This window comes from Alosa alosa, chromosome 24 (genome assembly GCF_017589495.1).
Source record: "Alosa alosa isolate M-15738 ecotype Scorff River chromosome 24, AALO_Geno_1.1, whole genome shotgun sequence".
NCBI lineage: Eukaryota > Metazoa > Chordata > Actinopteri > Clupeiformes > Clupeidae > Alosa > Alosa alosa.
Genome location: NC_063212.1, coordinates 18,361,568 through 18,373,359, shown reverse-complemented (window position 1 = coordinate 18,373,359; position 11,792 = coordinate 18,361,568). Strand labels below are relative to the sequence as shown.

At 43.0% G+C, this 11,792-nt stretch overlaps 1 protein-coding gene across 3 annotated transcripts in view; it reads right to left on the bottom strand.

The window, feature by feature from the left end:
• Positions 1-354: 354 nt before the first annotated feature.
• LOC125289369 (RNA-binding protein with multiple splicing-like) overlaps positions 355-11,792 on the bottom strand; it is a 38,349-nt gene continuing 26,911 nt past the window's right edge. For 2 of the 3 annotated variants that reach the window (XR_007192620.1, XR_007192621.1), the window contains 3 exons: positions 11,633-11,702; positions 1,814-1,922; positions 355-1,461 (listed from right to left, as the gene is read on the bottom strand). Coding sequence is in view for 1 of the 3 variants with exons in the window: in XM_048236137.1 (XP_048092094.1) it covers positions 11,640-11,702 (63 nt within the window). In the remaining 2 variants the exon portion in view is untranslated. Of the gene's footprint in view, positions 1,462-1,810; positions 1,923-11,632; positions 11,703-11,792 lie in introns of those variants that run through there. The other variant, XM_048236137.1, reaches the window with a different exon arrangement.

The following is an 11,792-nucleotide window of genomic DNA, read 5'->3' as shown; positions in this document are numbered from 1 at the left end:
AATTTTCAAAACCAAAGATCATCACGCACACACACACACTTGACAGGAATATTAATAGATCAAACACGAAGCTCTGAAAATGTTCACTTGATTATAAAAATACTTCTATTCCTCTTCAAAATATCTAAAAATGTACAGCATTGTAATCTTTTTTTATTTTTATTATTTTTATTTATTTGTATAAGTCATGCGTCAACCTTGATCATAATAATCTTAATAATATTGTTTTTTTATCTATTTATTTATATATATAATATATGTATATATATATATATATATATATATATATATATATATATATATATATATATATATATAGGTTAATAATAATAATAATTATGACAACAAGAATAATAATAATTCAGTAACATTTTAATGAAAGGAGCTTGGCATATGGTGCACACGATGCTATTGGCTTTGCACACTGCACAGTAGGGCCTTATCCCTTTCAAAATAACCATCAGTCTACTGATTAGAACCACATCTAATGACAACTAGTTTACGCCACATTCCTTGGTATTTAAAACTACACTTGTTCTACACTGAACCGGATAATATTCACCAACCTCTGTCTACTAGAAGTATCAAACATGTTGGTAGACATTACACACCATTTTGTTGACTTATTTCTTTGAGGCGAGGATGAACTAGGGCAGACAGGGGCTACTCTCAGTTTTTAATCACAGTGTTTAATTGTGTGTGTGTGTGTGTGTGTCTGTGCGCGCAATGAAGTGAAGTTTCTGCTGTCTTCAGACCCAGCTGAGGGATTGTCTTGCTTGTCTATCAATCTCAATGTTTAGTTGTGTTTTTTGGTAAAAACAACTTCACCACTATTCACTTCAGTAGGATGTCTTTCAGACCAAAAACACACACACACACACACACACACACACACACACACACACACACACACACACACACACACATACACACACACACACTGTCATGAGGAATTGCACACTGCATACCACATGGTACGTGCTTTGTACTCCTAGCGACACAATGTTGATTTTCATAAGCTCCTTTGGTTAAAATTTTACAGGTCCGTCAGTCTTCGCCTTGTTGAAAGGCCGTGCTCACATGAGCACTATAAAACATGATTGGGTCCCTCCGGCCCTTAACACCTTCATAAGCATCGTACACCTACAAACACACACACACACACACACACACTAACTGCACACCTGCACCAACGTGAACATCACAGCTTCGCTTAGGAGGGTGTTAAGGCTTGGGGCTCGCAGAGACCGTAGGTCTTATACGACGGGCCCATTGAAGGAGGCGTTACCAGGACGACTTCTGGCGTAACAGTAGAATAAAAAAGAAGGGGAAGGAAAGAAGAGGAGGGGAGGGAGGGAGGGAGAGAGGGAGTGAGTGAGAGAGGGAGGTAGAGAGGATAATATTGTGTGATGGAGGCAGAAGGGGTCTTGAGTGTCCAGAAATCCTGGGAGGTGTTTTTACCTGGGAGCAGAGAGAACACACACATTGCTGTGGGTTACTGTGAAAACAGGCACACATAGACAGACAGATACACACACACACACACACACACACACACACACACACACACACACACACACACACACACACACACACACACACACACACACCACACAAAAAAACACAAGCAATTACCCAAGTAATGGAATGTGTTTTGATTAGCAATAGCCAAGTCTAATTGTGTAAAAATAGATGTTTGCTGTTTCATAGCACATTTCTAAAGTGGACTGACTCGCAAATTCCCATTACTGTGGGTAACCATGAGAATAAACATACAAATGAATGCCTGCGCACACACACACTAGCCACCTACCAGTGGTCCACTGTAAGGGTAGAGAGGTCTGGTACCTCCCTGGTTGGACTGCAGAAGCCACGCAACACTCCATCAAGGCCAGTCCTAGCCACCATCACACAAAAGGAACCTGTGAAATACACACACACACACACACACACACACACACACACACACACACACACACACACACACGCATACACCACCACCACAAAGACATCACAAATTATTGTTATTGTTATGTTAACTAAATTTCATATTCCTTTGGGGTATGTTTTCAAGTTATGCTTTAGTAACCAGACATCCATAGCTATAGCTGTACTGAAAGACTATAAAATATGAGTGGCCTTCGGAAAACTTGTGAATGCCTTATAAATGACATAAATTTCCCCACTAATAAAACGTGTACTGACAAGAGATCATAAGATTGACACATAACATGGCTTCATGCTGGCTAGTCAGTCAGTCAGTCAGTCTCTCCAGCAGACAGATAATTTATTGATCCCTAAAGAAACGTAACGTCAGCACGTAACAACTACTCCACACTCCTCGTCCGACCCAGTCCCGTCTGCGGCTCACGGGAGACATCTGACCCGACTGTTAGTTTTAGCTGCGCTCCAGCTGCAGGCTGAGGAGGCCAGGCAAAAAATGCGAGTGCAAATCAAAATGGACATGTCGTCTCGTCTCGTTCTCGGCTCTCGTTTGCTCATTCATTCACTCACTGGGCTACTGTCTTTTCCCAGGCCTGGGAGAATTTCCTGTTTTATGTCCAGTCATCTGCGCCCAGCACTCTGCGCACACACACACACACACACACACACACACACACACACACACACACACACACACACACACACATACATCAACTAGCCCACCCCAATCCCAATTCTCCTCAATCATAACACCCCACCCCCCAACAGACACACACACACACGCACGCACACACACACAAAAAACCCCACACACACAACCCCTCGGCCCCAATTCTGCGCCCTCTAAACTTGGTTCCCCTCCCCTCCCAGCAACAGCCCACCCCTTTCCTCCCAAACACTCCCCCTCTCCTCCTTCTCTTCCCCTCTCCTCCTCCCCTTGTCCTCTCCTCCTTCCTTCCCACTATCCCCCCATCCCTGAGCCCTCTGGTTCCCACTGTTGGAGCGCTGGGAGAGGTCAACTCCTCGTCTGTGGAGGCCGGAAGGAGGCCCTGGCAGATGTGCTGCTAAAAATACACTCCACCCCAGCCCACCCCTCAACACACACACACACACACACACACACACACACACACGCACACGCACACGCACACGCATACACACACACACACACACACACACACACACACACACACACACACAGACAGATGTCACATGGGACGGGACACAGGCTTCTGCTTTCCCGGGGGCTGCTAGGGAGCTGTAAATAAGCTACAACGGCTGAATGAATCAAAAATAAATCAACAAACAAAAACAACACGAAATGGTGAACGCTGAACGTTGTTAATGTGAGCATTTCGAACGAGTCCTCTCTTCGGACAGAGAACAGGTTTCTTGGCCCTTATAGTTACATAGTGGGTTCTACTAAGCAGTTCTACGTAGAACAATGAATGATTAGTCTCTGGAAAACCTCTCTGAGGATTCACTGAGATCTATGGGAATGTCATGCCCTTTCAAGACACATTGACACCCACAATGTGACAAGAGGTCCATGTACAACATTCAGCTTTTAAAGGGTTCTTTAGGGAACCTTTCTATTTGGCTGTAGCAAAACTGCTGGGGGATAGAACTTTCTCAAGGAGAGTTTAGTACGCATACAGATATAACACTTTACTATAAAAGAGCTTTAAAACACAGACATGACGACGTCATGCACATGTTGTGGCAGATGTTCTGTCTTGTTAGTTGTCATCATGACAGTTTGTATCCAATTATTTGACAGTGTTATGGTGACCTAATCTATGACTGCCATGACTTATTTATGTTTATGTTTATGGTAATAGACATTTTTGTCCAAAGCGACTTAGAATGGCATGAATAAGCATTACATTAACATTAAAATCAAAAGTTTAGTAAAATAGCCTAAATAATACCAATATAATTAGTTGGCTACAATAATTTAATAATAATATTATCCATAAACATATACAAAACTCAACTCAATTAGTTAGAAACAACGCAAACAGATAAAGTCTCCCACCAGGAATCATAGAAGAAAAGAGCCTTGAACCCACTGAATTTACAACATTATAAAATAACTATATGACTAATATAATGCAGAGTTGCTGATGCTTGTGTTTATGGCAGTGTATGTCCAGACAGTGTGAAAATCACTGAAAACATCTGCTGAGCGGCCAAACAGAAATGTGAACTGACAATGCACAATGTTCTGCTAAAATGTTGAGATGGCTGCATTGATGGATGCAAGTTCATGGATGTGTGTGTGTGTGTGTGTGTGTGTGTGTGTGTGTGTGTGTGTGTGTGTGTGTGTTTGTGTGTACTCTGTAGTGGATCACTGTGTGTGTTATCTGTGTGTGTATGTGTATCTGTGTGTGTGTGTGTGCATGTTAGTATGTGTGTGTGCTAATCTGTGTGTGTATCTGTGTGTGTGTGTGTGTGTGATTGTGTGTGTATTTAGCAGAGTGTGTTTTGTCTGAAGAAGTCAATATAAGCCCTGCATTCTTTGGATTCTTATTAGTTCCGCATGAGGCTTCCACAGCCACAGGTTTGCTCCTCGAAAGGTTACGTTTTGCCATTAAACTCGGCTTGACGTGAGGTGGAGCCAATTTCAGTTAACCAGAGTTAATGTGTTACAGTGTCCAGTTCCACTCAACCCGTACGTCTCCAACGGTAACCACCACTCGGGGCCAAACAAAAACAAACTCTCAAGCCCATTAATTTCCTTCTTTCCCCTCCTTTCCTTTCTTTACAATGTAGATGTCCTGGTTATTAGATTGTGTTAGCAGTAGAGTTGTTTACTTCAGTATGAGTGGGGATGTTTATTTACTTAAGCCTATGGGACGACGCGGGACTTGAGCTGTGGTACAACTAGCTCAGTCGGAGAACCTTCTTTAAGACAAAGATGGAAAGAAATATGAGAGAGAGAGAGGGCAAGAAAGAGAGAGAGAGAGAGAGAGAGAGAAAGAGAGAGAGAAAGATTAAATCAGCTCTGTGTTGTAGTTGGTATTTGTTGTATTAATTTAATTGTGACGGCAGTGCTGACTCTGCTGGCAGGAGAGATCACAACAAAATCCACACACACGCACGTACACACGCACACACGCGCACGCACGCACGCACACACACACACACACACACACACACACACACACACACACACACACACACACACACACACACACAAATCGTAGATGTGAAGAAGCAAGAAGAAGGCCCAGAAATCCAACAGCTTACAGTACTTTATACAGACACCAAAGATGACGAAGTCATACACAATGAGAAAGGACAAGGAGGAAGACGAGGAGGAGGATGATGGTGGACGAGAGGAAAAATGACATATCAGCATCAGGCTGTGTGGTGGTGAGGCCTCTATGGGGATTGGACATCCCTCTCCTGTCTGCACCAGTGGGCAGCCGTGGCCTACTGGTTAGCACTTCAGACCTGTAACCGGAGGGTTGCCGGTTCGAACCCCGACCAGTAGGCATGGCTGAAGTGCCCTTGAGCAAGGCACCTAACCCCTCACTGCTCCCCGAGCGCCGCTGTTGATGCAGGCAGCTCACTGCGCCGGGATTAGTGTGTGCTTCACCTTACTGTGTGTACACCGTGTGCTGTGTGTGTTTCACTAATTCACGGATTGGGATAAATGCAGAGACCAAATTTCCCTGCTTTGCCTGGGGCTCTTCTGTAGAGTATTACGTCCTTTGCAGGGTCACTTCCTTATTAACTATGAGGAATGAGGAGGTGGGAATTGGTGGTGGTGGTTGGGGTCGGAGTCAACCCCCCTTTCACACACACACACACACTCTCTCTCTCAAACACACACACCAATCCATCCCTCATTTAAACAGGAACAGCAAGGCCACTAGACAATGTGTCCTTAAACAGGACATACGCACACATTGATAGTAATGTGCACATTTCTACACACACACACCCACTGAAACACATCTAAGCAAACACAGACACACACAAACACACACGCATACATTCACACACACACACACACACACACATAAACAAACACACACACAGAATTCTGCACTGATGCATTGTCAGATGGCAAAGTCCAGCTACCTTTGGCATACAGGTGGCTGAGCTTTCCTTCTCACTGGCTGGTTGTGTGGTTAAATCATTCATTTGATGATTGTGTGTGTGTGTGTGTGTGTGTGTGTGTGTGTGTGTGTGTGTGTGTGTCTGTGTGTGTGTTTCTGTGTGTGTATGCATGCTAGGAAGTGAGTAATGTACATGTTTGTTTGTGTGTGTGTGTGTGTGTGTGTGTGTGTGTGTGTGTGTGTCTAGAAATAGATAGGCACAAAACCCTGTGCTGTTCTAACATTTGGAAGGCACTGGGCACCTTTAACCCACTGTGAGCTCTCTGAGAGACAGGACAAAAAGGGGGCATTGTGTGCAGGCTACTTTACTCTGGAGGTACAATCTCCAGCATTATCGAGCAGCTGGATCACAAACCCAAACTAACAACATGCAGCAGTATTAGGCAATTGATGTCCCAACAAATTAGTTAAATAATGTGAATAATGTTTGTACCATTAATTTAATTGATTAAAAAAGATATCCAAAAGACTGCAGCTATGGAGTCATATATATTAGAAAACTCCTTAAGCTTTGTATCTGTTGACATACACACACATACACACACACACACACGCACAGAAAACACACATATACACACACACACAAACGGACACTTCTGAGCTGTGTCTCCATGGACTATCGAGTTTCAGTTTGTTTACCAAGGCGACACGCTGTCTCCCACGGTTACACTTCCTGGTGCACCCCGCAATGGGCCCCCAGAACAGGCCGTTCCTCTCCCACGGCGACCTCTCTCTCTGTCTGTCTCTCTCTGTCTCTCTCTCCCTTTCCCTCTACTTCTCTTTTCTTTCTTTCTTTCTTTCTTTCTTTCTTTCTCTCCCTCACTCACTCACTCGGACAGTTTGAAACAATAAGCTCTGACCACACAGCCTAAACTCCATCACAGCGTTGCGATGCAGAAAAAAACTCTACCCTCCACATTCGCTGGCTAACACAGTGGAGAGACTAATTGTTGTCTGAATTTTTCCATTACGCCACCTGAGCGCGCGAGATTCCCAAATAGGGTATTTCCCTGAAACGGCACCCCAGAGATGGCACTAACACTTCCATCCCTATATGGGCATCCCAGCATAAACAGAAAGGCAAGGTCCTGCTATTTATAAGAGCCGTTATGAGCTCGCAAACAGACATTAATCACTGGCCTGACTCAAATGGGATGCATCTGATATTTATGTTGGGTTGGTAGTGACCTGGGAGCAATAGCATAACCAAGTAGAGGCATAGGACATAGTAGGAACAAGATCCTCACCACATCTTACAAATGCACACATCCTATTCTAAGTGTGCATGTATGTTTGAGTTTGAGTGTGTGTGTGTGTGTGTGAGAGAGAGAGAGAGAGAGAGAGAGAGAGAGAGAGAGTGTGTGTGTGTGTGTGTGTGTGTGTGTGTGTGTGTGTGTGTGTGTGTGTGTGAGTGTGTGTGTGTGTGTGTGTGTGTGTGTGTGTGTGTGTGTGTGTGTGTGTGTGTGTGTGTGTGTGTGTGTGTCTATGTATGCACTTATGTACATACACCCCCAGTGTGTTTGTAATGGCCATATGGAGAGTATAAACAGCCAATGGCTTCAGTTCTTCAGCTAAGTCATGAGACTAAAAAAGACACAGCACAGCAAAGAGGGCAAAGTTAATAACCATAAAGTGTCAGATCAGCTGTGAATGTGTACATTGGTTTGAGTAGCTAAAAGAAGTTAATGACCATATTGTGAGCATGAGCACCCGAGCATGAGAAAATAAAGCACATTTCGGAAAATAATCGGATTGAAGTGGAAAAAGCCAAATTTGATTTGGAGTTTCTAAAATTAAATCTGTTAAAAGATGGTGAGATAAAGTCTGAAGGTTTCATGGATGTCGGGCAAAATTTGAAATTGGTGCCGAAGTTTAATGAACAGGATTCAGGAACAGTGTCAGATCAGCTGTAAATGTATAAGTATAAGTATAAGTATAAGTATAAGTATATATACTCTTTTGATCCCGTGAGGGAACTTTGGTCTCTGCATTTATCCCAATCCGTGAATTAATGAAACACACTCAGCACACAGTGAACACACAGTAAGGTGAAGCACACACTAATCCCGGCGCAGTGAGCTGCCTGCAACAACAGCGGCGCTTGGGGAGCAGTGAGGGGTGCCTTGCTCAAGGGCACTTCAGCCATGCCTACTGGTTGGGGTTCGAACTGGCAACCCTCCGGTTACAAGTCCGAAGCACTAACCAGTAGGCCACCCCTCCCCCTTGTGTGCATCGGTATGAAAAGCTAAAAGAAGTTAATAACCATATAGTGTCAGATCAGCTGTAAATGTTTACATCTGCAAGAGTAGAGTGGGTAGTGATTGTGTGCGTGTGTGTGCATACTACTGTATGTGCCTTGTGTGTGTTTAATGTATAAGCAAGTTCATAATGTCGTTAGTGTTGCTTGTGTTTAAGTGTGTGTGTGTGGGGGGGGCAGAGAGACAAAGAGATGATAGTTTACATCTGTGTATAGACAAGCCCTGATTCCATCAACAACAGTTTCTAATCCAATGGCATGACTAACAGCAAGGCCCCCACTCCTCTATCCACTGGGAATGTGCTGGGTTTTTGCAGAAGTGGCTTTTGATTACACGATCACTAACCACTAAATAAGTTCAATCCACACAAATGACTGTCTAATAGCTTAATGAGGACAAATTGCTACATTTTCTCCTCAGGCATATCTAAGCCATCTCAGAGAGAAGCACTGAGGGGACCTGGCTATGGCTGACAAATCAATTATCATTCCCGGTGCAGGAAGGCCACAGCCCAAAACCACAGCTGGGGAGTGTGTGAAAGAGTGTGTTTGTGTGTGTGTGTGTGTGTGTGTGTGGTGTGTGTATGTGTGTGTGTGTGGCTACATGTAGAGAGAGAGAGAGAGAGAGAGAGAGAGAGAGAATTAGATACAGGGTGAGCTTGTTTGTCAATGTCTGGGTGTTTGGCTGTGTGATGTGTGTACAGTTAAGAATACAATTATTCATATAGGAAATATTTATTTAATGTTGATTTTCTCTTAATATGTTTGTTATGACTGAAAATGACACTGCTACATGGTTAAAGGTTGTAAGACAATATGGAAGAAACATGGAATCAAAAAAAGAAGTGTTTTCATACTTTCCAAAATTATTCATACCATTGTTAAATAATCATTGGTAACATCTTTATTTGCATTCATAGCTCTCAAAAATCTCGCTTTTTTCTGATTCCATGTTTCTACCACATTGTCTTGCAACCTTTTGGCATGTGGGAGTGTCATTTTCAGTCAGAACAAACATATTGATAAAGAGAAAATCAATGTTAAATCAAGATTTGCCAGGGGTATGAATCATTTTGTTCTTAAAGGAAAATTCCGGTATTTAGCACTTTGAGTCTCTTTTCTGGTTTGTTTTGGATGAACTAGAGTGGTGGACACCGAAATTTTGACGATTGGTCCTGTCTCGACATTTTTGACTCATTTTGAATCGCCTTTGACTAGTCAGAGTGGCTGTACTGTACTGTAGGCTACTCAAACATGTACATGTGTGTGTGTGTGTGTGTGTGTGTGTGTGTGTGTGTGTGTGTGTGTGTGTGTGTGTGTGTGTGTGTGTGTGTGTTTTGAGTTTTGTCTTCTACCCCTCTGTTTATGTAAATTTGTATCTGTGTGTCAGTGTATATAAGGGCTAGCTGAGACCTAGCAGACATCAAAGCACTACTGTAACAAGTATGCTGACTGACTGTTGACTTGCCTTGCACTGCAAAAGTTTCACTATGCGCAATAACTGCTACTCTCTCTCTCTCTCTCTCTCTCTCTGTCTCCCCCCCCCCCCCTCCCTCCAGCAGGGAGTATCAGCCATGTCCCCTTCAGTCAGTAGCTGATGAGTGGGATTGACAGTTGCCGCGGGAAGTTGGCTCTGCCGCTGTAATTCTGCTCTAATTTCCATGTAAACGCTCCTCACTCTTCGCAGGACACATGCTGAATCTAAACAGTTTATGCTGGTACTTCACTAAAGCACGCGGACTCATTTATCACTCCGCATGCTCTACAGAGGTTTGTGATATACTCGGAAGAATATGATGGCGATACAATAGACGTGTGTGTGTGTGTGTGTGTGTGTGTGTGTGTGTGTGTGTGTGTGTGTGTGTTTGTCTGGTACAGGTGTGAAGGATCAGGAGGGCCGAGGCTATGCTGGTATCTGTATCTCAGTCGGCTCTATTGTTAGGATGTTCTTTGTTTGGGATTTACTGTAAAATGGCTGAGTGATCCAATCTAATAATTAACACATTCCAGAGTGAGGAGGTATTAAGAACCCTGTTTCACACTGATCTTCTGGAGGAGGGTCCAAAATAAATAAAACCTGACAAAAACCTTAGAAAGTGAAAATGTAGTTTGAGTCATTAAAAACCCTCACAAAGGGAAATAAAAAAAAACTGTCCTGTCCCCCTGTCCTGCACCTGGAATGAGCACACCGACTTCCTCAGAAAACTCAGACAAAGGTCACCCTGAGGGCACTAGCTGAAATCATTCCTCCCCCTTTGGAAAGCAGTGTGTCTCACAGTCCAGTCGGTGTGTCTGCAGCCCACTGTAAACATCAAAAGTAACAAAAACATTGCTTACAAACAAATCAAACGAGGCCGTTTTTCGGAACCTTACAATGCCAGAGTTCAGCTCTGTGCCCCACCTCGTTTGATTCTGAGCCTTTGATTCTCAGCTCTAGAAAACATGAGTGGCAATCAATCACATAGACTACCACTGAGACAGGGGAAGAGAAACCGAATGAAAATATATTTTTACAAAAATATGAACACCTTTCATATGCCGAGGGGGAGGGGTACTGTCTACCACCCTGCCAAAAATGTTTGCAAAAAAAACAGCTGTTACACACAGAAAACCAACATCTGTCATCTTTACAGAGCTGCTACTTCTCCCCAATGTGCATAGTATATTAAGGGATGTATTTATGCAGTATTATCGGAGTACTGTAAAGATAGAAACTCTGGTTTGCGGCCCTCATAGACATAATGTTGTTGGCCAGACAGATCGCAATGTGTTATACAGACGAGTGATACATACTGTTATGCAGCCAGACTAATGCCATCATGAAATAATGTTTTTTGTTCAGATGAAATTTGATATTGCTATTATTATTAATAATAATAATAATAATAATAATAATAGAGATTATTGAGATTATTATTATTATGTTCAACTTTATCTGAGACTATTATTATTCTTAACTAATAATGCAGTGTTTATATACTATAAGTCGCTTTGGACAAAAGCTTCTGCCAAATAAACGTAAACATTTAGGTACTCATTCAAATTCTAATTAATTAACAATAACAGGAGGACAGAGCAGAAGTAAATATAGCATCATGGGGAGAATTAAAAGTGCTGAAAAGTGGATTCTGGGTAGTCAGTCTTCAGTCGTCCATCAAATAAAATAACCTTGAGTGTATTTAATTGCCTCTGCCTCTTATCAACACATCTAATTGAAATGTCCATTCTGATAAAAGCCTCTTAACTGCTCTTTATCCAACTCGTAAACAGAGAGGGGATCAAGTCTGTTTCTGGCACTCACATATTTTTCAGCAGAACTGTCGGGACTTCCAGCCCTGAGGACTGCCATCTGCCGGGGGAAGCCAGCGAATCTGGAGTTGGGGGGGGGGGGGGGGGCACAGATCAATGGAGAGAGAGACAGAGAGAGACAAAAGAGAGATGTAGAGACGGAGAGAGAGAGA